The 26961-nt window shown below is 44.7% G+C and overlaps 1 protein-coding gene and 1 long non-coding RNA gene across 3 annotated transcripts; both read left to right on the top strand.

Annotated features, from left to right (window-relative positions):
- LOC140208692 (uncharacterized) lies at nucleotides 1–26961 on the top strand. Its single transcript, XR_011888874.1, has 3 exons — nucleotides 1–70; nucleotides 808–868; nucleotides 26028–26961. It is a non-coding gene; the product is annotated as an uncharacterized lncRNA (long non-coding RNA).
- Nucleotides 13234–21653, top strand: LOC140208691 (uncharacterized). Of its 2 annotated transcripts, none has more exons than XM_072277550.1 (2): nucleotides 13234–13289; nucleotides 18280–21653. In XM_072277550.1, exon 2 carries the CDS (start codon nucleotides 18679–18681, stop codon nucleotides 19897–19899), a length of 1221 nt encoding a protein of 406 aa, XP_072133651.1. In that variant the 5' UTR covers nucleotides 13234–13289; nucleotides 18280–18678; the 3' UTR covers nucleotides 19900–21653. The 2 variants fall into 2 exon arrangements, with proteins under 2 accessions (XP_072133651.1, XP_072133652.1); XM_072277551.1 differs by lacking the exon at nucleotides 13234–13289 and adding an exon at nucleotides 13542–13666.

Raw genomic sequence — 26961 nt, 5'->3', positions numbered from 1 at the left:
GCCGACCGCAGCCGTCGCCGGCGGTTCTCCTGTTCAGGCGGCGGTGAGGAAGGACCGATCCCGCTTTTGTGTAAATTGGGGGCTGACTGCAGTGCGAAGGGGCCGGGACCGAGTTCTGCTGGACGGCTGGAGGCTCCGGGCTCTCCGGTCCCGCAGCCCCGATTTTAGCTTTGCACCCGAGCCCGGGTGGTGGGATCAGTTAGTTGTTGTTCCCAGGCTGGGAGAGGGTTTGGGGCGAAGGGTATCTGTCTGTGTGTGGGTAGAGGTTATGGGTGGACTTGTGGGTGTGGGGTGAGTGGAGGGAAGGGTGTGGGACCGTAGTCGGGTGGGGTTGCTGTTGTGAGGAACTGGGATGATCGGACGTTCCGTGACCAGGGTCGGTCAAATAAAGTTGTAAACGGGAGGATCTGCTCCGTTGTATCGGACGCTCGGGCATCCTTTCAATGAGCAACAATCTCTTTTCAAATTCATCACTGTCTAATCTTGCTGTTAACATCGTGTTTGTTACAAAGCCCCAGAGTCTGGGAACAGCTGTCACAGTCATGGGCTGTTGGTGCAGACTGGGATGGCGGTGGGGTGTCAGTGACCTCTGTATCAGAGAAAAACACGGGTTTGTACAGCCGCTTGTGAGATAAATGTCCTTACAGTGGATTCGGATCTGGTGGGATATCTGGAGTTTGGAAGGGGAAAGGGAGAAAGGAAGGGGCTGAAGTGGGAGAGTTTTAAGCAGTGAAACATAGTCCGGGGTGGAGGAGTACAGGAGCTGTCTGAGAGATCGTTTTAATTGTTTTTTATATAATCTCACAGATGGTGACCGAGGAAGAAGCTTTTTGAGGGAGGATACCCAGAGATCAGCAGGTCACACAAGGTATCAAGAGAATGACAGTGATGTGATGTCCTGTGTCATGAGTATAGACAGTCATCTCAAGTGAGGAGTGTGTGTGGAGATGCAGTTCCACTGGGATCAGTGAAGTGTCCATCTATCTGGCTGAGTGTACAATCTTTGGGATTCACTGCCCCGAGGGCGTGAAGGCTGGGTGCATCTGAGGTGGAGAGAGATAAGTATTTAAGGGAGTGAGGGGGATGGCCACAAAAGTACAGGTCAGAAACGGCCGTGTTAAACAATCATAAGATCATGAGATACAGCAGGAGAATTCTTCCTCATTTCTGGTCTAAATTGATTTCCGTCTCATCTGAGAGTCTGCCCCCTGGCCCTGGGCTCTGCACTATGGGAAACACCCTCTCACATCCTCTCTATCTCGGGTTTTACAGTATTCAGGAACTTACAAACTCCAGCGGGAAAAGACACAGAAACATCAAACACCATGAGCTGTGATCTTGTTAGGTAGCCTCATGTGCAGCACCTTGTTAAAGACCATCTGAAAATCTGAACAAACAGCATCCACTGCCTCTCCTTTGTCTGTCCTGCCTGTTGTTTCATCAGAGAATTCCAACAGATCTGTCAGGCAAGATTTCTCCTGAAGAAAACCATGCCTACTTTGGCCGAACTGTATTATGCACCTCCAAGTACCCTGAATCCTCATCGTTAATGGACTCCAACATCTCCCCACCTACTGAGGTCAGACTAACTGTCCTATAATTTCCTTTCTTATCCCTCCCTCCCCTCTTAAAGAACGGAGTGGCATTTGCAACTTTCTAGTTCGCCATAACCATTCCCAAATCTAGTGATTCTTGAAAGATCATTACTCATTCCTTAAGAGAAACATGAGGGGGAATTTCTTCACTCAGAGGCGGTGAGGTTGTGGAATGGGGTGCCAGAGCAAGTGGCAGGTTCGATTTCAACATCTCAGAGAAGTTTGGATGGGTTCATAGATGGGAGGGGGGAATATGGTCCCAGTGGAGGTTGCTGGAACTCAGCAGATTGATGGGTTGGTACAGACTAGATTGGCCAAATGGCATTATTCCACGCTGTCGTGCTCTATGTCTTTAATGTCTGCACAAACTCTTCAGCTCCCTCTTCCTGAACCCTTGGGTTTACACCATTTGGCTGGGAGTCTTATCTACCTTCAGACCTTCCAGCTTCCAAAGCACATTTTCTCCTCTGTAATAGCACCTATTCTCACTTCTGCCCCGATATTCTTGAGGTCTTGGCATTTTTGGGGGAAAAAAAGATGCAAAGTCAGGGTAAGGGATGTAGAGGGGACAGGGGAGGAAGAAGTCCAAGGTGGGAGGTCATGGGTGAAACTGGAGATGGGGAGGGGTGAAGTAATATACCCAAGGATAAAGTTTTCCTCAACGAAACCAGGATTGAGCACTCCATGCCACCGTGTGTAAAACTAATAAGAAGTACACAATACTAAAGTTAAATGAAAGCACTATCCAGAAAAATGAAGAAATGGTCACTATGGAAGATGAAGTTATCCATTCATGTCCCTCCAGAGAGACATCCCGCGATCTGAGTAGACAGATTCCGCGCAAACTGAGAAATGATTATGCTTTGCGATGCCTGCACCTCAAGTTTTACCAGCTGCAGCTGAAAAACAATAATTATTATAGGTTGACAAACTCTCTATAGACGGACGATCGCTAGACATGAAGTCTTGGTTTCTAGAACTGCACGTGGCAATGAATTCCACAGATCCACCACCCTCTGTCTAATCTCACCTTCGTTCCAGAAGGACGCCCCTCTGTTCCGAAACAGTTTCCTCTGGTCCTAGACTCTCCCACCATGGGACATACCAGTCTACTCAGGTCTTTCAACATTCGATAAGTTTCAATTATATCACCTTTCATTCTTTTGAATTTCAGTGAATACGGGCCCAGAATCATCAAAGGGTCTTCACAGGACAGGACATTCAATCCTTTAGACTCTCTCCAGTCTTAGCCCATCCTTTCTAAGATAAGGGGTGCAAAACTGCTTACAATAATCTAAGTGAAGCTTCACCAATGCTTTATAAAGCCTCAACATTAAGTTCTTGCTTTTATATTCTAGTCCTCCTGAAATCGCATTTGGCCTCACTGCCACCTCAACTTATAAATTATCCTTTAGGGAATCCTGCACAAGGGCTCCTAAGTTTAGACTATTTAGAAAATAGTGTACCCCAGTATTTCTTTTCCCAACGTGCATGACTATACGCTTCCCTACACGGTATTCCATCTGCCATATTTACACCCATTCCTTGAATCGTCAAAGTCCTTTTATAGCCTTTCTGCCTGGCCTTTTATAGCCTCTTTTATAGCCTCTCTGCCCGGTCCTCCAGCTATCTTGATATCATTGGCAAACTTTCCAATAAAGCTATCAATTCTGCCATCCAAGTCCTGTGGAACATCACTAGTCACCGGCAGCCAAACAGAAGACGTCCCCTTTGTTACTATCCTTTGCCAATCAGCCACTGTTTTATCCATACAATAATCTTTCATGTAATGTCATGGATTCATAACTTGTTAACTAGCCTCATGTGTGGCACCTTGTCAAAGACCTTCTGAAAATGCAGATGTACATCATTAACCGATTCTCCTTTGTCTAGCTTGTCTAACGACTTAAATAAATTCCAGGAATTTCAACACACTTTCCAGGCAAGATTTTCCTGGAGGCAAACATGCTGAGTGCCGATTTTATCACATGCTTCGAAATGCCCTGGAAACACATCCCCAACATCCGACTTCAATATCTACCCAACCAGTGAGGTCAGACGAACTGTACTAAAATTTCAGTTCTTCAATCTCCCTCCCTTCTTGAGTAGTGGAGATACATTTCTGAATTTGCAGTCTTCCGCAACCATACCAGACTCACTCCACTGATTCTTGAAACTTCATTGCTCATCCCTCCACAATCTCTTCGGCCACCTCTTCCAGAACTCTGGGATGTACACCATCTAGTCCAGGTGATCTATTTACCTTCAGACCTTTCTGTTTCCCAGGAACCTTCTCTCGAGTAATGGCAACTTCACACATTCTGACCACTGACATCTGGACATCCAGCATCCCGCTAGTTGCATCCACAATGAAGACTGGTGTGAAATACTTATTCAGTTCAGCTGCCATCTCCTTGTCGCCCACTACTACCCAGCCCACCCTCCCCAGGCATCGTTTTCCCCCAGTCCAACATCCACTCTTGCCTCTTTTACGCTTCATAGATCTGAAGAAACATTTGGTATCATCTTGTAACTTCGTATTCCATCTTTTCTTTCTTAATTACTTTTTTTTTTAGTTGCCTCTTGTTGGTTTATAAAAGCTTCCCAATCATCTAACTTCCCACCAATTTTCACTCTGTTATATGCCCTCTCTCTGGCTTTTATGTTGGCTTTGCCTTCTCATTAGCCGTGGTTGTATGACGCTCTCTTTAGAATAGTCGTTCCTTTTTCAATGTATATATCCTGTGTCTTCCGAATTGCTTCCCGCATTTACAGCCTTTGATGCTTTACCGTCATCCCTGCCAGTGTTTTTTGTCTGTTATCAAATTTGACCAATTCCCCTCTCATTCCTCTGTATTTGTCCTTATTCCACGGTTATATTGATAGATCTCACTTTAGCTTCTCCTTCTCAAATTTCAGTGTGAATTCAATGATATTAAGATCATTCGCTCCTCAGGGTTCTTTTACCTTAAGTGCTCTAATTCGGTTCATTGCACAACACCAAATCCAGCACAGCTGATCTCCAGCTGGGCTCAACATGGAGGTCAGTGACTAGTGGTGTGCCTCAGTAATCTGTTCTGGGACACTTACTCTTGGTGATTTTTATGAATGACCTGGATGAGGAAGTGGAGGGATGGGGTAGCAAGTTTGCTGATGACACAAAGGTTGGTGGTGTTGTCAATAATGTGGAGGGCTGTCAGAGGTTACAGCGGGACATTGATAGGCTGCAAAACTGGGCTGAGAAGTGGCAGATGGAGTTCAACCCAGATAAGTGTGAGATGGTTCATTTTGTTAGGTCAAGTATGATGGTAGAATGTAGTATTAATGGTAAGATCTTGACAGTGTGGAGGATCAGAGGGATCTTGGGGTCCGAGTCCACAGGATGCTCAAAGCAGCTGCACAGGTTGACTCTGTGGTTAAGAAGGCATACGGTGTATTGGCCTTCATCAATGGTGGAATTGAATTTAGGAGCCGAGAGGTAATGTTGCAGCTATATAGGACCCTGGTCAGACCCCACTGAAGAGTACTGTGCTGAGTTCTGGTCACCTCACTACAGGAAGGATGTGAAAGCCATAGAAAGGGTGCAGAGGAGATTTACAAGGATGTTGCCTGGATTGGGGAGCATGCCTTATGAGAATAGGTTGAGTGAACTTGGCCTTTTCTCCTTGGAGCTACAGAGGATGAGAGGTGACCTGATAGAGGTGTATAAGATGACAAGAGGCACTGATCATTTAGGGCAGTCAGAGGCTTTTTCCCAGGGCTGAAATGGCTGCCACAAGAAGGCATGGGTTTAAGGTGCTTGGGAGTAGGTACTGAGGAGGTGTCAGGGGTAAGTATTTTACTCAGAGAGTGGTGAGTGCATGGTATGGGCTGCCGACGATATTCCAGATAACTGTGTATCAAGAGTTCCGATGAAGGGTCTTGGCCCAAAACATTGATTCCCATCGATAGATGCTGCCTGACCTGTTGAGCTCCTCACATACATTGTCTTGTTGCTCTAAACTTCCAGCATCTGCTGTATCTCTTGTGTCCCATATACTGGTACATTTCTGGAAAGGAGACACAGGTAGGCAGAGAGGGTGCTGTGGCTGTGTTGGTAAAAAGTCAAATCAAATCAAATCATCAGAAAGGTGGCGTAGGGTTGGAAAGCAAACATTAAAAAAAAATCACCCAACAGTCTGATAGAATTTCTAAACTATCTATTTTCATCAAAAATAAACATGATTATATGAGTATAACGAGTATATATGAAAGTCTGATAAAAAAAAACACAGGCCAGAAAACTTAATTGAGAAGCCAACTCAGAAAAATGTATTACCACTGTGGAAGAAATAACTAACCAGTGGAATGAGTATCACCCTCCTTGGGAGGCATCCCAATGATCTGAGCAGATGAAATGGTGACAAGGAAGCATCGAGCCCCTGACTGAGAGTTGGAGACCTCTTCCCAGAAACAGAGGGATTCCTCGCAGAAATACAGGCCAAGGTGGTTAACAAAGAAAATAAATCAAAAATGCATAAAATACAAACAAGCAAGGTGATTAATGCAGAAAATGCCAAGAGAAACCAGACACAGTCCAACACATTCTGGGATCCTGCAGCAGTTGAACTCAATCGGATTACGTACACAGGTACAATCAAATAGCAAATATCATTCACTAAAACCTTGCTTTAAAATATAAACTTATGAATGACCACCGTAACTTCATAAAGGCACCATAAATTCAAGCCTGATCCGGTTTTAGAGTCAAAATCTCACAATTTATATGATAGTCAATACATTATTTCAGATAGGACAATCCATAATAACCATCCAGATATAATATTACAGGATAACCAAGCAGGAACAACTCCCTCAATAGATAAAACCATTCCCAACACACACATGTTCCTCGACCAGTGGAGCACCTCACCACAGGCATTGTTTCTGTCATCAGTCAGACAACCAAATTACTTTCTCTGTCAATCAGCTTCCAAATGTTGCTACTCTGTCATTTATTGCCACACCCCGCTGCTGATTCCCTTCTCCTCATCATACGTTCTTACCCCGACCATCGTCCAGAGCCCCAAACTCTGCCCTGTGCAGACTCGCCTCTGGTTTCTGACCCTGCTCCGTTCAACATCCAACTAATGGCTTCTCATTCTGTTTTCAGTCTTGAGAGGACAGTGGCTTTTTCTAACAACCCTGGCAGCTATGTAGGATGCTGGTCAGAACCCACTTGGAGTACTGTTGTCAGTTCTGGTTGCCTCACTACAGGAAGGATGTGGAAACCACAGAAAGGGTGCAGAGGAGATGTACAAGGATGTTGCCTGGATTGGGGGGGGGGGGGACATGCTATCTGAAGACAGGTTGAGTGAACTCGGCGTTTTCTCCTTGGAGTGAAGAAGGATGAGAGGTAACCTGACAGAGGTGTATAAGATGATGCGAGGCATTGATCGTGTGGATAGCCAGGGGCTTTTTTGCCCCAGGGCTGCCACAAGAGGACACAGATTTAAGGTGCTTGGGAGTAGGTACAAAGGAGATGTCTGCGGTAAGTTTTTATGCAGAGAGTGGTGAGCGCCTGGAATGGGCTGCCGACGACAGTGGTGGAGGTGTATACGATCAGGTATTTGAAAAGACTTTTGGATTGGTACATGGAGCTTAGAAAAGCAGAGGGCTATGGGTAACCCTAGTAATTTTTAAGGTAGGGGCATGTTTGGTAAAACTTTGTGGGCTGAAGGGCCTGTATTGTGCTGTAGGTTTTCTATGTTTCTTTGTTAACCCTTCAGAAGCAGGGAAAATGACCTATAATGTGGAAATAAGAAGGTGAACTACCAATGTCATTCTTCCTCAGCCCAGGGATTTGAGGGGTGAAGAACATGTCAGCTAGAACTGCAGTCAATTTGACTTCTTCAGTCTGCAGAAAATTCAAGGGGAACCCCTTCACCCACACAGTGGTGACTGTTTGGAACCCATCACCACAGGGAGAGCAAGAGGGGAACAACAGGGGAGGATTTAAAAGGACTATCGTGGAACAGAATCACTGGCAGGGTCCAGCTGGCCTGAGTTGACTCTTTACTGTACACTAGGTGCATTATAAATTCACTAAGTACCAGAGACAAGAATTCCAACAGAACTGATTTATTTGCCTCAGATCCAGGATATTAAACAACAGTCCCATTAAAGGTGAATGTGCAGCAGAAGAAACTCCTCCCATGCCCAGTGACCAGGGCGCAGAACTGGGTGTGGTGAGCAGCAGCAATAATTGCAGAGTTCAGCACCGACAGTCACTCTCGAAACTGCATTCAGCAACGGTGATGGACAAATATCCAGCATTCAGCTTATTGAAACTTCCTCCCAGTGTGAACCCGGTAGTGTGTCACAAGGTTAAATGACTGAGTGAATCCCTTCCTACATTCACAGCAGGTGAACGGTCTCTCCCCAGTGTGAACTCAATGATGCACATTTGATGGAGATGGCTGAGAGAAACTCTTTCCAATGTCTGAACAGGTGAAAGGCCTCGATCCAATGTGAACTCGTTGGTGTCTCTGCAGGTGGAATGACCGAGTGAAACCCTTCCCGCAGTCTGAGCAGGTGAATGGCCTCTCTCAAGTGTGAACTCTCTGATGTACCTTCAGTTTAGATGATGAAAGGAATCCCTTCCCACAGTCTGAGCAGGTGAATGGCCTCTCCCCAGTGTGAACTCGCTTGTGCACCAGTAGGTCGGATGACTGAACGAATCCCTTCCCGCAGTCTGAGCAGGTGAACGGCCTCTCCCCAGTGTGAACTCGCTGATGTACCTTCAGGTTAGATGACCAAGTGAATTCCTCCCCACAGTCAGAGCAGGACTGATGATTGAGTGAATCACTTGCTCCAGTTCTTCAGTATCTGGACAGAGACAGAAAAACTGGTGTATTGTTTTGAAGATTCCTGCAGAGAGATTCCTTGTCGTTTTTAATCTGTAAAAAGATTTACAAAATCCATCAATGGGTGAAGGACATTTCAGATGAGATCACTCGAGTTGCCAAGGTGTGAACTGACTTCACACTGTTACAGTAAGGATCAACCCAAGTTGGAAGGAGAAATCATCTTCTAACTGGGCACAGTGTTGGTATCTGGAATCAAACTCCCTGATGCTCTTCCTGTCTCAATAAGAATGGGGCATTTCTGCCATCTCAAATCTCTGACTTGGCTCAGTTTGACTCTCTCTATTGGTATTATTCCCTGTTCCCACTGAGCTGTATGGGTGCCTGGCCCCAAAGGAACTGAAACACTCTCACACAAATAGCCTTTGTTGACCTGCAGCTGGGACCTTCTTTTATGCACTGTTAATTTAAAGTGCCGCAGTTTTAATGCCATATAAAAATTTGCTGCTGAGATGAATGGTTGGTCTGTTAAAAGGAATTAGAGTGAATATTAGTATTATTTCAGGTTCTTGTCACAGTCATAGAAAAGTACAACACAGAAACAGACCCTTTGGCCCATCTAGTTTGTGCTGAACTATTTAAATGTTTTATTCCCATATCCCTACCATCCAGGTACCTACACAAACCTCTTAAATGGTGAAACTGAGCTCACATTCACCACTTCTGCTGGCTGCTCATTCCACACCTGGATGACCATCTGTGTGAAAAAGTTTCCCCTCATGTTCCCCTTAACGTTTCACCTTTCACCCTTAACCCATGGCCTCTGGTTGTAGTCCCACACCATCTCAGTGGTTAAAGCCAGCTTGCATTTACCCTATCTATAACCCTCATAATTTTGGTACAATTCCATCAAATCTTCCCTTAATCTTTTACATTCCAAGGAATAAAGTCCTGACCTGTTCAATCTTTCCTTATAACCAAGTCCTCCAGACGTAGCAATATCCTTCTGAATTTTCTCTGAACTCTTTCAACCTCTTTTACTTCTTTCCTCTAGGTAGGTGACCAAAACTGCACACAATAGTCCCAAGTTAGGCATCACCAATTTCTCATACAGAGTCAACATAGCATCCATCTCCTGTACTCAGTACATTGGCTTATGAAGGCCAATGTGCCAAAATCCTTCTTTCTCCAGCAACTTTTGCGTCACCACAGTACACACAGGTAACACCAGTTTCTGTATTGTACATAAATATTTCCCCTGAACCCTCCCCCAGGTGACTGACGGTGGTGAACTCAGTGATGGCAATGCCAATGAATATGAAGGGAAGGGCAGTAGTCTGTCTCATTGGAGTCTGGCACATTTGCGATGTGAAAGCTACTTGTTGCCCAGGACAAGGTGTTGGATATCATTATGGATCCAGAGAGAGTGGGACAAAACATGTTCTCACGGGTAGAAAAGTCCAGAACAAGAGGAGGTGGAACAAGCAACAGACACAAAATGCTGGAGGAACTCAGCAGGCCAGGCAGCATCTATGGAAAAGAGTACTAATGCTGAGTTCCTCCAGCAATTTGTGTGTGTTGCTCGGATTTCCAGCATCTGCAGATTTTCTCTTGTTTGTGACTGGAGGCAGAACAAAGGTGATTTTCTCAACAGCTGATGTAAAAGATTTTGTTCCCTTTCTCCGAGTTCCCGATCCTTGCATTTAGACAGCTGGAGCTCAGCTCTGTCTGAGAGACCCATCGGTTCCCATTCCCTCATCAGCCGGAAGCCCCCTGGGGCCCTTATAGTGATCGAGAGAGAAAGGGAAGAATCGGTGTTGGAAAAAGTCCGACCAGAGAATCGTTCTTACCTGCAATCGGATGCACACGAGGCCGGTTGTGTACTGTGCGCATGCGTGATATTCGGGAACATCGGCAACCCTGACGCCAGCGCATTCAATCGGTGAGTCAGCGACTGCGAAATTTAAACGCTGGGCTTTCTGGGTAATCACGATGCCATTAAAAGTGTCTGCAAGCACCGGTTCCATGCCCATGGATCAGTGTTTGTATGTACAAAAAACTCAGCACCTGTTTTAATGCAGACAGCAGCTCCCATAAACAATATACTGAATATCAACAGGCATTCCCTGTGTTTCATGCCAAAGTAAAACCCTCTTACAATGCAGATATAAAAAACAAGAGATTCTGCAGTTGCTTGACATGTGCACACACAAACACACACACGCAAAATGCTGGAGCAACATCCTGGACCGAAGTGACTGTAATGTGCTGTAGATTCCTGTGATTCTATGTAATTCAGCGGCAGTCTCTTCTCCCAGGGAGTGGTGACTTGTTCCAACCTGTCATCACAGGGAGAGTGAGAGCTGAACGGCAGGGATAGATTTTAAAATACCTGTGCACCAACAGTTTCGCACTGGGATCCGGCCGTTCATCTGCTCCGTGTGTGCGAAATGACTCATTCACTTAATCCACTTTATGATGCTCCGGTGAGTTTACAATAAAATAGAGGCCACATTTCTGTCCGGAGTGAGCAAAAAGGTTTACTCAATCATCCCAGCTGGTGCAACGCCAGCAACTTCACATCAGGGAGGAACTTCAAATCAGCTCTATGTTAAATATTTAACCATCAAGGTAACCGAGGGACTGTTAGAAACATAGAAAATAGGTGCAGGAGTAGCCATTCGGCCCTTTGAGCCTGCACCGCCATTCAGTATGATCATGGCTGATCATCCAACTCAGGACCCTGAACCTGCCTTCTCTCCATACCCCCTGATCCCTTTAGCCACCAGGGCCATATCAATCCCCCTCTCCATTATATAATCAGTTCAACATGACTTGCCTTTCATAAGTCTATTTTTTCTGTTATTGTCACACTTTGTTGAAGTGTTAGTTCTGAGACTGATTATCATTTGCAAGGCTTTCCTACACTGAGGTTAATCTGCCTGATCTAGGATCGCTAGATTTATCCTTGCATCTCTTTTGAGCAAAAATACTGTATATCCTATTCTCTAGTCCTCAGATGCACCCCAAAGCTGTAGATGTTGGAAGATTCTGACCACAACTTCACAGTTTCCGCACATACAATCTATCTGTACCAGATGATACATCCACATTCAGTTCAGCTGGCATTTATGGCAAATCCTCTTTTTCAACATCTCCCCAGAACAGAGCCTCATCTTCCTTTTCTGTTACTGTCAAAATCTGCAGTTCTTGCGGCTGCTCATCGCACCCAGGACCGAACCCTAGTCACTGAGCATTGGAGGAGTCAGTTCTGCTGATGTTAGCCCTAAACTAGAGTGGTGTTTAATATTATGGATCTGTGAAAGACAAATTAGTTCTGTATCAAATCCCGTGTCTCAGGTACTTACTGTCTCTACCACACTCACGATGTACAGTAGAGAGGCCACTCGGCCCATTTAGTTCCTGCCCATGTTTCTGTTCCATATCAGTATATCACAATCTATCCCTGCCATTTCCCTCTCACTCTCCCTGTGATGACAGGTTACAACATGTCACCACTCCGTGGGATAGGAGATTTCCCTTGAATGTCATAGAATCATAGAAATCTACAGCACATTACAGACCCTTCGGCCCACAATGTTGTGCCGACCATGTAACCTACTCTAGAAACTGCTTAGAGTTACCCAGCCGTATAGCCCTCTATTTTCATAAGCTCCATGTACCTTTCTAAGATTCTCTTACAAGACTTCATTGTATCCACCTCCACCACCGTCGCTGGCAGTGCATTCCACACAAACACCACTCTTTGTTTAAAAAAACTTAGCTCTGACATCTCCTCTGTACCTATTTCCAAGCAGCTTAAACCTATGCCCCCTCGTGTTATCCGTTTCAACCCTGGGAAAAAGCCTTTGGCTATTCACACGACCAATGCCTCTCATCATCTTATTCACCTGCAAGAAATTTTCTGCATGCTTTTCTCCAGGCTGAATAAGACGATGAGCTCACTGTGGTTTTAACGTTCTTCAGGGCTCTGGACTAAGGTGCTGAAGCTCCTTCTTCCCTGCTCTTTTCAACGTTTTGGGTCATTTTCACTAATTTCAAAGGACTGTGTCTCAGACAGCTGGGTTGTTGCAATGTGCCTCTAAAGTCTGACAGTAGACGAGCGAGTGAATCATTGATGGAGCAGAGTCAGAAAACAAAGAGTTGTCAGCCTGATTCAGGGCTTTGGGGCTCCAGAAAGAGATGGGACTTAGAGTTTACAAGGAGGAGGAGGAAGAGAAATCAGGCCGGCAGGCTATAGCTACAAATGAAAGATCAGAAACATTTTGAAACAGTTTGATTGGAAGAAAAAGGTGGTTAATTTCTGTAAATTAGTGGTGGAAATCAACAGATCAGGCAGCAAATGTGGAGTGGAATAAATAGACAACGTTTAGGACGAGCCCTTTCAGCATACCTAGACTGTGTACTCCTCTGCTTAGTTGCTGCCTGAACTGCAGAGTTCCTCTAGCATTTTGTGTGTGTGTGTGTGTGTCTCTGTACTGTATTTCCAGCAACTGCAGAATCTCTTGAGTTTTATATCTACATTTGTACGAGGATTGTACTTTGGCATTAGATACACGGTGATATTGAGTATATTTTTTTACGGGAGCCGCTTTCTGCATTAAAACAGCTGCTGAATTTTCTATATGCACAAAAAAAAACTGAGCTATGGACGTGGAACTGGTGTATGCAGAAACTTTTAATGGCACCATGATTAGCCATAAAGCCGTGCGATAGAAATTTCGCCCATGCCGAAGCACCGATCAAATGCGCAGGCGTCGGCGTTGCGACGTTGCCGAATATCACGCATGCGCGCAGTATACGGAAGGCCTCAAAAGACCGACAGCAGGTAAGAGCGCGTCCCCGGGGATGAGGGAGAAGGTGAGGGGAGACATGGAAAGGGGAGAGCGGAGTGGGAGGGACAATTGCTGTGACTCCGGGCTCCGTGACCCGCAATCCCGGGACAGTCCTGCTCTCTTCCCTCTCTCTCAGCCCCACCATCCGTACACGGGCCCCGGGGAGCTTCCGGCTGATGAGGGAATGGGAACCGATGGGTCTCTCAGACAGAGCTGAGCTCCAGCTGTCTAAATGCAAGGATCGGGAACTCGGAGAAAGGGAACAAAATCTTTTACATCAGCTGTTGTGAAAATCACCTTTGTTCTGCCTCCAGTCACAAACAAGAGAAAATCTGCAGAGAGGGCACAGTTTTAAGGCGCTTGGAAGTAGGTACGAAGGAGATGTCGGGGTGTTGTGTTCTTTATACGTACCGTGGGTTACTAATAACAAACCATATTCTGCAGAATTGAACTTTTATTTAACAGCAGAAAAAAACAAGTTTTACACTGCCATGCTTCTTGATAATTCTTCATTTCTGCACATGCTGGGAACTCTGTCCAGTCAGGTCCTGACACGTGATATCACCACAAGGGGTGAGTTTTTTTTACACAGAGTGGTGAGTGCGTGGAATAGGCTGCCGGCGACTGTGATGAAGCCGGATACAATAGGGTCTTTTAAGAGGCTCATGGATAGGTACATGGTGCGTAGAAAAATAGAGGGCTATGGGGAACTCTAGGTAATTTTTAAAGTAAGTAATGTCTGGCACAGCATTGTGGGCCGAAGGGCCTGTATTGTATTTGTTGTATAAATGGGGAAGTCACTTACCCATGACCTCTGGTTGTCGTCCCGCCCAACATCAGTGGAAAAAGCTGCTTGCATTTACCCAATCTATACCCTCATACCTTTTTAAACTTCCAACAAATCATCAAAGCAATGTATAATATCCTTGTTTATGCTTAGAGCCTTTTTTAGATGTATAAAATGATGAGGGGCATTGATCGTGTGGATAGCCAGAGGTTTTTCCCCAGGGCTGAAATGGCTAACACGAGGGGCATAGTTTTAAGGTGCTTGGAAATAGGTACCGAGGGGATGTCAGGGGTAAGTTTTTTTTACACAGAGAGTGATGGGTGTGTGGAATGCACTGCCAGCAGTGGTGGTCGAGGCAGATACAATAGGGTCTTTTAACAGCCTCTTAGGTAGGTACATGGAGCTTAGAAAAATAGAGGTCTATGTGTTAGGGAAATTCTAGGCAGTTTCTAGAGTAAGTTTCATGGTTGGCACAACATTATGGGCTGAATGGCCTGGAATATGCTGTAGATTTCTATGTTCTATGTTGAACAGCAAAATTACTTTGGCTACCCTACAATGCTCTGATAACTCTCCCATTACTAAGGATGATTTAATTATCTCTGCTAGGGCCCCAACTATTTCTGCACTTGCCTCCCGTAGGGTCCGAGGGAGCACCTTGTCATGCCCCGGAGATTTATCCACCCTAATCTGCCTCAGGATAGCAAACATCTCCTCTTCTTTAATCTGTATAGGGTCCACAATTTTAATGCTGCTTTTCCACACTCTCATTGACACTCTGTCCATCTCCTGAGTAAATGAGATAAAAAAAAATTAAGATCTCACCCATCTGCTTTCGTTCCACACATGGATTGCCATTCCGGTCTTCCAGAGGACCAACTTTATGCCTTGCAATCCGTTTGTTCTTAATCTATTTCTAGAATCCACGACAATTATCCTTTATCTTTTTTACGAGGGCAATCTCATGCTTTCTTTTAGCCATCCTGATTTATTTATGTTTTCTCTTGAATTTCTTATACTCCATAAGAACCTACCTGCCTATCTCTGTTATGCAACTCCATTTTGTGCTTCACCAGGTTCTCAATATCTCTTGAAAACCAAGAGATACAGTTTCTATCTTTATCTTTTATTCTGACAAGCACATACCCACTTTGTGCTTGCAAAATTTTGCTTTGAAGGCCTCAATTTACCAAGCACACCTTTGCCACAAAGCAGCCTGTCCCAGGCCACAGTTGCCAGATCCTAGTGTCATAATTCCAGGTGTTGATCCGTGCTCTGAACACATCCGCCTTTCCTACGCTGCTCCCTGTATTGAAATATACAGGATTGAGCATATCCACTGCACCATGCTTAACTTTTTCATTCCTGTCTTTGTCTGAGGACTGAACAACAACTGTCTCCACAACGTCTCCAGTATCTGTTCTGTTATTCAGGCTCCCATTCCCCCTGCAACTTTAGTTTAACCTTCCCCCACCCCCACCTCCCACCATGCAGCTCTATCAGCCCTTTGTGCTTCATCTCCCAGATCAATAAAAAGGAGGTGCATACCAGGTACAGGCAGATAGGAACAAATGGGGTACGTATGAAGTACAGGAAATTCAAGTGAAAACTTATGAAAGACAAAGAAGGCATGAGGTTGCCCCAACAGACATGGTGAAGGAGAATCCTCATGGATTTTGCAGATATGTTAAGAGCAAAAAGGATTGCAAGGGGGGAAAAAAAAATAATCCTATGCAAGATCAGAACAGTAGTTCTGATCTGAGACAAAATAGATGTGGGAGATTTTTTTTTGCATCCGTATTTACACAGGAGATGGTCACAGAGTCTATAGAAGTGAGGCAAAGCAGCATCAACTTCATGGACCCTGTACAGATTACAGAGGTGGAGGTGTTTGCTGTCTTAAGGCAAATTAGCGTGGATAAATACCCAGGGCCTGACAAGTTGTTCCCTGGGACTCTGCGGCAGACAAGTGCAGAAATTGTCGGGGCACAAGGACAGATATTTAAATGATCTTTAGAGACAGGTGAGGTACTGGAGGATTGGAGGACAGCCAATGTTGTTCCGCTGTTCAAGAAAGGCTCTAAAAATAAACTAAGAAATTGTACATTGGTGAGCTTGACATCAGTAGTGGGAAAGTTATTGGAACGTGTGTGCAGGAACTGGAGATATGCTGTAAGTATTTGGATAGGTGTGGACTGATTAAGGATAGACATCAGGGCTTTGAGCATGGTAGGTCATGTCTAACCAATCTTGTAGAGTCTCTCGAGGAAGTTATCAGGCAAGGCAGTGGATGTTATCCACATGGACTTGAGCAAGGCACTGGACAAAGTCTCATATGGGAGGTTGGTCAAGAAGGTTCAGTCACTCAGCATTCAAGATGAGACAGTAAATTGGATGAGACACTGTCTTTGGGAGAAGCCAGTGTGTGGTAGCAGATGGTTGCCTCTCTGACCGGAGGCCTGTGACTAGTGGTGTGCCACAGGGATCAGTGCTGGATCTGTTATTGTTTGTCATCTATATCAGTTATCTGGATGATCAGCAAATTTGCGGATGACACCAAGGTTGGTGGTGTAGTGAACAGTGAGGAAGACTATCATGGCTGCTGTTGCGATCTGGACCAACTGGGAAAATGGTTTGAGAAATGGAAAATGGAATTTAATGCAGACAAGTGTGAGGTGTTGCACTTTGGTATGACGTACCAAGGGAGGTCTTTCACAGTGACTGGTCGGGCACTGAGGAGTGTTGTAGAAGAAAGGGATCTGGGAATACAAGTCTTTAATTCACTGATGTTGGGGGAGTCCAGAACCAGAGGCCACAATTTGAGAATAAGGGGTAGGTCATTTAGCATGGAGTTGAGGAAAAACTTTTTCAGCCAGAGAGTTGTGGATCTGTGGAATGCAGTGGAGGCCAATTCTCTGAATGCTTTCAAGAAAGAGAGAGATCTCTTAATGATAGCAGAGTCAAGGGATATGGGGAGAAGGCAGGAACGGGGTACTGATTGTGGATGATCAGCCATGATCACAGTGAATGGCAGTACCGGCTTGAAGGGCCAAATGGCCTACTCCTGCACCTATTGTCTATTGAAAATGGTGTCGTGGATGTGACGGAAAGAAAGACTTTGGCCCATTGGCCTTCATGAACCAAAGTACTGACAACAATAGATAGACGTTATGTTGACTTGTGGAAGACATTGGTGAGGCCTAATTTGGAGTATTGTGTACAGTTTTGGTCACCTACCTACATGAAGGTTGTAAAAGAGGTTGAAAGAGTTCAGAGAAAATTCACAAGGATGTTGCCAGGTCTGGAGGACTTGGGTTATTAGGAAAGATTGAACAGGTCAGGACTTTATTCCTTGGAACAAAAAAGATTGAGGGGAGATTTGATGGAGGTATACCACTATTATGAGGGGTATAGATAGGGTAAATGCAAGCTGGCTTTTACCACTGAGATGGGGTGGGACGACAACCAGAGACCATGGGTTATGGGTAAAAGGTGAAACGTTAAGGGGAACATGAGGGGAAACTTCTTCACACAGACGGTCATCCGGGTGTGGAATGAGCAGCCAGCACAAGTGGTGCATGCAGGCTCAATTTCAACATTTAAGAGGTTTGTATAGGTACCTGGATGGTAGGGGTATGGGAGTGGGCAGATTAAATAGTTCAGCACAAATCAGATGGTCCAAAGGGCCTGTTTCTGTGTTGTAATTTTCTGTGACTGTGACAAGAACCTGGAATAATACAAAAATTCACTCTAAGTTCTTTTAACAGCTGTGCAGACCAACCATTCATCTCAGCAGGAATTTTTTACATAGCGTTAAAACTGTGGCACTTTTAAGTTAATAATACATAAAAGAAAATCCCAGATGCATGACAAGAAAGACAACTTGCCTGATACTCTTTCAGTTACTGTGGGGCCAGGCATCCATGCTGCTCACCAATGGAGAGAGTCAAACTGCGCCAAGGAGCAAATTGGAGACGGCAGAAATGCCCCATTCTGATAGAGACAGGAAGAGCATCAAGGAATTGATGGTCATTCCAGATACCAGCACTGTGCCCAGTTAGAAGCTGATTTCTCTCTCCAACTTGGGTTGAACCTCACTGTAACAGTGTGATGCCAGATCAAACCTTGAAAACTCAAGTAATCTCATCTGAAATGTTGTCCTAACCCAGTGATGGATTTTGTAAATCTTTTTACAGGTTAAAAACGAGATGGAATTTAGCTCCTAGGATCTCAAACACAGTTTTGCTGTCTCTGTCCAGATGTTTGAGAAGTGGAGCAAGGGATTCAATCGACCACCCTTCCAGCTCAGACTGTGGGGAGGGATTCACTTGGTCATCTGACTGACTGGCACGCCCGTCATTTTACACAGGGGAAAGGCCGTTCACCTGCTCAGATAGTGGGAGTGGATTCAGTCGGTTATCTCAATTGAAGGTACATCAGCAAGTTCACACTGGACAAGGCCATTCATCTGATCTGTGTGTGAGAAGGGATTCAGTCGGTCATCCCACCTGTGGACAAACCAGGCAATTCACACTGGGCAGAGGCTGGTCATCTGCTGAATTTGTGGGGAAGGATTCACTCGGTCATCTGACCTAATGGCTCACCAGCGGGTTCACACTGGGGAGAAGCCGTTCACCTGCTCAGTCTGTGGGAAGAGTTTCACTAATTCATCCACCCTACAGGGACATCAGCGAGTTCACACTGGGGAGAAGCCATTCACCTGCTCAGTCTGTGGGAAGAGATTCACTCAGTCATCCAACCTACAGAGTCATCAGCGAGTTCACACTGGGGAGAAGCCGTTCACCTGCTCAGAATGTGGGAAGGGATTTACTCAGTCATCCAACCTTCAGAGTCATCAGCGAGTTCACACTGGGGAGAAGCCGTTTACCTGCTCAGAATGTGGGAAGGGATTCACTAAGTTATGCAGCCTACAGATTCATCAGCGAGTTCACACTGGGGAGAAGCCGTTCACCTGCTCAGTCTGTGGGAAGGGATTCACTAATTCATCTTCCCTACAGAGTCATGAGCGAGTTCACACTGGGGAGAAGCCATTCACCTGCTCAGAATGTGGGAAGAGATTCACTCAGTCATCCCACCTACAGAGTCATCAGCGAGTTCACACTGGGGAGAAGCCATTCACCTGCTTAGAATGTGGGAAAGGATTCACTCAGTCATCCAGACTGCTGGTACACCAGTCAGTTCACAGTGGGGAGTGGCCGTTCACCTGCTCAGACTGTGGGAAGGGATTCACTTGCTCATCTAAGCTAATGGCTCACCAGCGAGTTCACACTGGAGAGATGCTGTTCACCTGCTCAGTCTCTGAGAAGAGATTCACTGAGTCATCCAACCTAGTGGCACACCAGCAAGGTCACACTGGGGAGAAGCCGTTCACCTGCTCAGTCTGTGGGAAGAGATTCACTCAGTCGTCCCCCCTGCAGAGCCATGAGCGAGTTCACACTGGGGAGAGGCCGTTCACCTGCTCAATCTGTGGGAAGAGATTCACTCACCCATCCACCCTACAGAATCATCAGCGAGTTCACACTGGGGAGAAGCCATTCACCTGCATAGTCTGTGGAAAAAGATTCACCCAATCATCCACCCTACAGAAACATCAGCGAGTTCACACCGGGGAGAAGCCGTTTACCTGCTCAGTCTGTGGGAAAAGATTCACTCAGTCATCTAACCTACAGAGTCATCAGCGAGTTCACACCGGGGAGAAGCCGTTCACCAGCTCGGAATGTGGGAAAGGATTCGCTCAGTCATCCCACCTACTGGCACACCAGTCAGTTCACAATGGGGAGTGGCCATTGTTATGAATCCCCAGATTTCGTTTGCTGTGGACTGTCATTTTGAGAGAGAGAGGGAGATTAAGAGTGGAAATCAGTCTAACTTGCATCTTGTTTGCATCGCTCACAGCTTGTTTAGTTTTAACCAAGAACACAGATACTCAGTCAGACGGAGATGAAGGAGGAAAAATGGAAGGTTCAAAACAAGGGAACTAGTGGCCAAGGGTCACCGTTTCGAACTTTCCTCTGCCCACAAAGGTGGGTTAATTATCAATTCAGCGAACATTCGATGTGTGGTTGTCACCTCATTTGATCCATAGGAGTGGATCGGATTTGGGGTATCCTGTGAAGACCACTTATGTGTTAACCCTTGCCTGGGTGTGGTGTGGAAATTCACTTGAAGGCGATATCCCTTGTGACAAGTCACTTTTGGTGATAATTTGTATGTGGATTTGGAACAACGACGGATGAAATCTACAGCGACTGTTCTCTCGTTTTACCACCATGGATGCTGTGGAATTCAACGTTATTGCCTTCTCTCGACATTTACCCTGGATTACAAATATCTCTCTCTCCTCAACTATTCTGTGGTTGAACTGAACTTTCATAGTTCACCATCTCAAGACTCCAAGCCTGGTTTCCCCTGAGCTCAAAAGTTTGGAAGTTATATTTACCCACATATATACACATAACACTGTTAACTTTTGTTTATCTTGCTTAAGTTACTATATTGTTAGTAGGTACTAATAAAGATAGTGGACTTAACATCAAAAACAGACTCTAGGTGTAGTCTATTGCTGCTGACTCATTTCTAAAGTGTTATGGGGACAAAATTGGGTCCTGCATCCGATATAGGAAAAGATTTGGAGGCGTATTGATCAGTTATCGGTTTCATTGGAGAAATCCCTTTTGATTTATTTGTGTATGGAAAATCAGCAGCAATGGATGTTGATAGATGTCTGGAAGCACCAACCTCTAAGGCACTGAAGGACACCAGAAGGATTGAGTTGTTGAGTATTGCTAAATGGTTAAAACTTGCTAAGGTGAAATTGACAATGAGGAGGTCACAGATGCAGAGGATAATAGCTGAACATTATGTATCTGAGGGTGTGTTTAAAGTGGAGGATTTGGAGGTGTTTCCTGAAAGTAAACCTAGTAAGCTTGGCCTCCTGTACAAGTTAGAAAAATTCAAGATGGAGGCTGTGGAAAGGCAGAGGCAGGTTGAGGCTAGAGAGGCAGGAAAACAGAGAGAAGAGGCAGAAAAACAGGGAGGAAGCAGAAAGACAGTGGCTGTTCAAGCTGGAAAAGATAGAGAGATTGCAGCAAAGGGGTCTAGCGTTAGACTCTGGTGATAAGTTTGAGGCCAGTCGGGAAGTTAAATTGGTACCTCCATTTGACGAGGCAGAGGTTGATAAATACTTTCAGCATTTTGAGAAGGTTGCTCAGGGTTCAAAATGGCCAAAAGAGGGTTGGCCTATTCTCTTACAAAGTGTAATTAAGGGGAAGGCTCAGCAAGCCTATTCTGCTTTGACAATTGATGAAGCAGCTGATTATGAGATGGTCAAACAGGCTGTGCTCAAAGCTTACGAGTTGGTCCCAGAAGCATACAGGCAAAAGTTTAGAAGTTTGAGGAAATCTGTGAACCGGACTTATATGGAATTTGCTTATGAGAAGTTTGTGTGTTTTGACCGCTGGTGCACATATAAAAATGTAAATGATGATTTTAACAGCTTGAAAGAGTTGGTTTTAATTGAAGAATTCAAAATGTGCGTCCCTGATGACATAAAGATGTAATTAAATGAAAAGGATGCTGCCACTTTGCAGGAGTCTGCTGGATTAGCAGATAAGTTTGCTTTAACTCATAAGGTTAAGTTCACCCAGAATAAGAGCTTCCAAAAGAGTAGCAGGGATAACCAGGGTAAACCAGAAATTAAAGCTGGGACTAGTGACGAGACTAAGGATGAAGGGAAGCAGTTGAAGGAGAAATATTCCGGTCTCTCTTGTTACTATTGTGAGAAAGCTGGTCATATGGTGGCTAATTGTTCTGTCCTGAAGAAGAAAAAGGAAAAGGAGGCAGTCCCACATGCCTGTGATCAGTATGTTGAAGCACCTATAAACCCACAGGGTTCTGAACATTCTGTTGAGGCTCAGTTAAGGACTGAGAGGTCTGACTGAGTTAAGAAGGGATTCGATCATTTTATGTCAAATGGGTTTGTATTAGTAATGGAAGGGTCAACCCCGCTACCAGTGAAAATTCTTCGAGATACTGGGGCTTCTCAGTCACTTATATTAGTTCGGTGATGAGACTGACACTGGTGAGGTAAATCTTATTAAAGGCATTGGGGGCAGCATTGTTTCTGTTCCATTCCACAAGGTAACTTTACAGTCAGGGTTGGTTTCGGGACCTGTTAGGATTGGATTATGCTCCAGTTGACCAGTGGAAGATGTTACTTTGCTGTTAGGGAATGACCTGGCAGATGGTAAAGTTGTTCCTGCAGTGCAGTTGACAACTAAGCCAACCACTGACGACCCACAGATGGATTTTAACATTTATCGCAATAACTCGAAGTATGGCTAAAAAGTCTGCCAATGCAGACAGTTCTGTGCAGCATGATTCTGATACCCATGATAGCCAAAATCGGGATTCGGGTTATGATGACTTGTCAGGGACCTTTCAGCCTTCATTGTTTCAACAGGATTCAGGTAGTAAGTCTGATGAGAAAGATTTATCCCTGTCTAGGAAGGAGTTTATAGCAGAACAGAACTGAGACCCTGAGATTGAAGCTTTATAAGAAACATCTTTCTCAGATGATGAGATTAAGAAAATGACAGTAGGGTATTATCTCAAGGATGGAGTGTTAATGAGGAAGTGGAGGCCACCTGCTATACCTGCGAGTGAGGAATGGGCAATTGTTCCTAAAGTTTATAGGACTGAAATTTTAACTTCGGCCCACAGTATGCCCGTAGGTGGCCATTTTGGCATGAATAAAACTCTAAACAGGATTATAAAGGAATTTTACTGGCCGAATTTGAGGAAAGATATTGTGACCTTTTGCAGAACCTGTCACAGTTGTCAAGTTGTGGGTAAACCTAATCAGGTCACCCTAGTGGCCCCACTCCGGCCTATACCTGCATTCGGTGAACCCTTTTTCAAATTTTATTAAAGATAAATATTAAAGCAATATTGAAGCTAAAACTGTGGCAAAGGCTCCTAACAAGTTTTTTAACTTTATTTGGTTTGCCTAAAGAAATCCAGTCTGACCAAGGAAGTAATTTTACATCTGGATTATTCCAGCAGGTAGCTTATGAACTGGGAGCTAAACAAATTACATCGTCTACGTACCATCCGGAATCACAAGAGGCTTTAGAAAGATTTCATTCTACCCTCAAAACAATGATTAAGACGTACTGTGTTGAAAATGGACAAGACTGGGATGAAGGAATACAACAGGAATTCTGCAGATGCTGGAAATTCAAGTAACACACATCAAAGTTGCTGGTGAACGCAGCAGGCCAGGCAGCATCTGAAGGAATACATTTGCTTTTGTTCACCGTAAAGGCTGATTTATACTTGTGCGTTCGGGATACGCCATATCCTACACCGTAGGCCCGATTTAATTTTTGCGTAGCCCTACGCCATAGCGAGCATGCGTAGTTGTGTCTGCATCGCTCTGCACTTCACCAGCAAAATGCAAGTTGGCGGTGGGGTTTCTCTGACACTGTTGAGCTTCTTCGTGAGAGACATGGACAAGGAAATGCATTTCAAATATTTTCAGATGTTGGCAGGTAGATTGGACGATTTGGTTCATTGTCTCCAAGCATTTATTTCGCATCAGTGTACAGACATGGCGGAGAAAAGCAACCAGAAATGTGTAGGAGGAAATGCGATGCTACCAAGCGGACCAATCACAGTGGTTGCGGTCTGCGTCACCGCGACGCGTGAGTTACTTTTTTGAGGAGATGCCTGTCACCCTACGGCGTAGGGTACAGCGAGGGTACGGCGTACACTTGATGCATTAGTATAAATCAGGCTTAAAAGAGTCGGTACAGGAGTCACTGGGCTTTTGTCCATTTGAACTTGTATTTGGTCATAGAGTGAGGGGACCTTTGACCTTGTTAAAGGAACAGTGGATTGATGGGGAGGTATATGTTAACTTGTTAGACTATGTTTTGAATTTCAAAAATAAACTACACCAAGCCTGTAGTCTAGCCAGACGAATCTTAAAGATTTCTCAAAACAAAATGAAGTGTTGGTTTGATAAGCGGACTAAAACAAAAGAAAATACTAGGTGGGGGATAATGTGCTTGCCTTATCTCCAATGTTGATGGATCCACTTCAAGCGAAATTCAATGGACCGTATGAAATAGTCTCACAAATTAATGATGTGAATTATGTTATTAAAACACACGACCGACGTAAGCTAACACAGGTGGTACACATCAATATGATAAAGCCTTATTCTGACAAGCAGGCGCCATCGGTGAATGTTGTCAAACATATCAATCTGGCAACCCTAAAACAATTGACTCATCTGAAACTTTTCATAAGCCAAACATGGTCCCAGTTAGGCTAATGAACACTGTTGTTCTCGAAAACATTGACAACAAGTTGGCTCATCTGCAGCCAAAGCAACAACAACAGCTGAAGGAATTAATTCTGAAGTTTAAAGATTTATTTCCCGATGTTCCCAAGCAAACCACGGTCGCAGTACATGACATAGACATTGGTCAAGCCAAACCGATTAAACAACACCCATATTGCATGAATGTAGAAAAGTGTAAATTGGCTGAGCAAGAAATTGAATATATGCTGAAAATGGTATTATTAGGCCTTCAACATCAGATTGGAGCTCATCCTGCGTTATTGTGCCCAAAGCTGATGGTAGTGTTAGATTTTGCACTGATTATAGGAAGGTAAATGCAGTAACAAAAACAGATGCCTATCCTATCCCTAGGGTGGATGATTGTATCAATAAGATTGGAAAAGGTAATTTCTTACAAAGATTGATCTGTTGAAAGGGTATTGGTGTGTTCCATTGACGGACTGAGGTAGAGAAATTTCTGCATTTGTGACACCTTCTGGGTTGTATAAATACAATGTTTCGCCATTTGAAATGAAATATGCTCCAGGAACATTCCAGAGAATGACTGCTCCTGTAATTCAAGAGTTAGGACACACAGATGCCGATATTGATGACTTAGTCACAGGGAGTAACACTTGGGAAGAGCATATCTCTGTAGTAGAAGAGCTGTTTGACAGGCTTTCCAGGGCCAACCTTACAGCTGACTCAGCTAAGAGTGAATTTGGCCATGCCACTGTGATCTGTCTTGGCTGTGTTGTAGGTCAAGGCAAGTTGGCTCCTGTGCAGGCAAAATCCAGGCCATTTCTGAAGTTCCTGTTCCGACTGTGTGACGAAGGCCCATCACTGATTACAGACGTCTCATGGCACACTCGGTAAAACACCCAAAGGGTCATCCACACACATTATTCCCCTCTGTTATTGTGGTGAGTGCACGCGTCACAATAAATCAACAGTCACAATTTTACACTCATCCCCAGCAGTAACAGGTATGAAAAAAAGAAACACACTATGTCACAGTTTTATTATCTCAGGTCAATTTATTCATATTCATCTTTCCAGTAAGTGTTTTGACGAAGTGTCATGATAATCTGACGTCTCTCTCCTCCACAGTCACTGGGTCTGAAACAGAGCTGCTGCATAGAGCTGTCTTATATAGAGGCAGCAGCAACCTGCACAGGTGTGCCGATGGTGGAGGATACCATCTTTACCTGGGACAAGGGTTATGTTACCTAATTACTCATCTTGTGGTAAAGTTTTGGGGTTTATTTAAGTTATTTAACTGGGAAATGGTGAATCCTATGATGAAGTCTATGTGTTTATTGTGAGAACTGGTGGTAGAGTTTCAGATTGTGTGAAATGGAAGATAATTGAGTTAATTAGCTTTTGGTTAGTCTAGGGGGATTGGCTTAGCAGTTATAAGCCTTGGGTCGTTTTTTTTTCTGTTTATCTGAGGGTGGCTGTTAATCAGACAGGTGACAATTGCAAGCTGTATATATTTTGTTTTTCCACTATTTTTGTAAATAAAAGCACCTCAATCTACTTTTGCGACTCAAGCCATCTTGTTATTTTTCTTAGACAGATGACCCACAGATTTTGTGACAGACTGGTAAGAAGGCTCTTGGAAGGTTTCTGGGAATGGTTGGATATTATCGTAAGTTCTGGAAGAACTTTGCTGATATTGCTCTTCCTCTGACTATTCTCCTGAAGAAGAGTGAAAAGTTTGTTTGGACCGAGCCTTGTCAGGAAGCATTTGATCAATTGAAAGTTATTATTTGTGATTAGGCCAATCAATGGAGTGTCATCAGCAAATTTAATTAACAGATTGGAGCTGTGGGTGGCGACACAAGTCATGGGTGCACAGAGAGTAAAGGAGGGGGCCAAGGAGACAACCCTGTGGGGCGTGTGTGGTCAGAGAGACAGAGGTGAGGGAGCCCGCTCTTACCACCTGCCGGCCATCTGACAGGAAGTCCAGGATCCAGCTGCACAAGGCAGGGTGAAGGCCGAGGTCTCTGAGCTTCTTGTCAATATTTCACACCTTTGTATGGCTAAAGCTCTGCCCATGACTGCAAGGAACTGCAGAGAACTTTGGTCTCATCTGGAAACATCGTAGAAACAAGCCTCCCCTCTGTGGACTCTTCCTGCACTTCCCCCTGCCTCGGGAAAGCAAGCCGTGTACTCAAAGATGCCCACAACTTTGGACATTATTGCTGCAAACCCAATCCCCCATCGGGGAAGAGATACAAAAGCCTTAAAGTGCTTCCCACCGGGCTCATGGACAGCTTCCTGCCTGCAGTTGTAAGCCAAATTAATGATCTCCAGTCCAATAAAATGGACTCGACCTCACAATGTAACTCGACGTGACCCTGCCCCATATGTCTATCTGCACTGCACTTTCTCTGCAGCCATAATGCTTTGTTACAGTTATTGTTTTGTCGTATATCAGCTCAATGTACCATAGTAATGTATCGATCTGTGTGGATGGTTGGTCGGGCAAGATTTTCACTGTAGC

Source organism: Mobula birostris, chromosome 13, assembly GCF_030028105.1.
Source record: "Mobula birostris isolate sMobBir1 chromosome 13, sMobBir1.hap1, whole genome shotgun sequence".
NCBI classification, from domain to species: domain Eukaryota; kingdom Metazoa; phylum Chordata; class Chondrichthyes; order Myliobatiformes; family Myliobatidae; genus Mobula; species Mobula birostris.
Note: the sequence above shows the minus strand (reverse complement) of the source record. Positions and strands in the feature narration are given on the sequence as shown.

Coding starts and splice junctions, on each gene's coding strand:
- LOC140208691 (XM_072277550.1), top strand. CDS start 18,679: ATGGCTCACCAGCGGGTTCACACTGGGGAGAAGCCGTTCACCTGCTCA.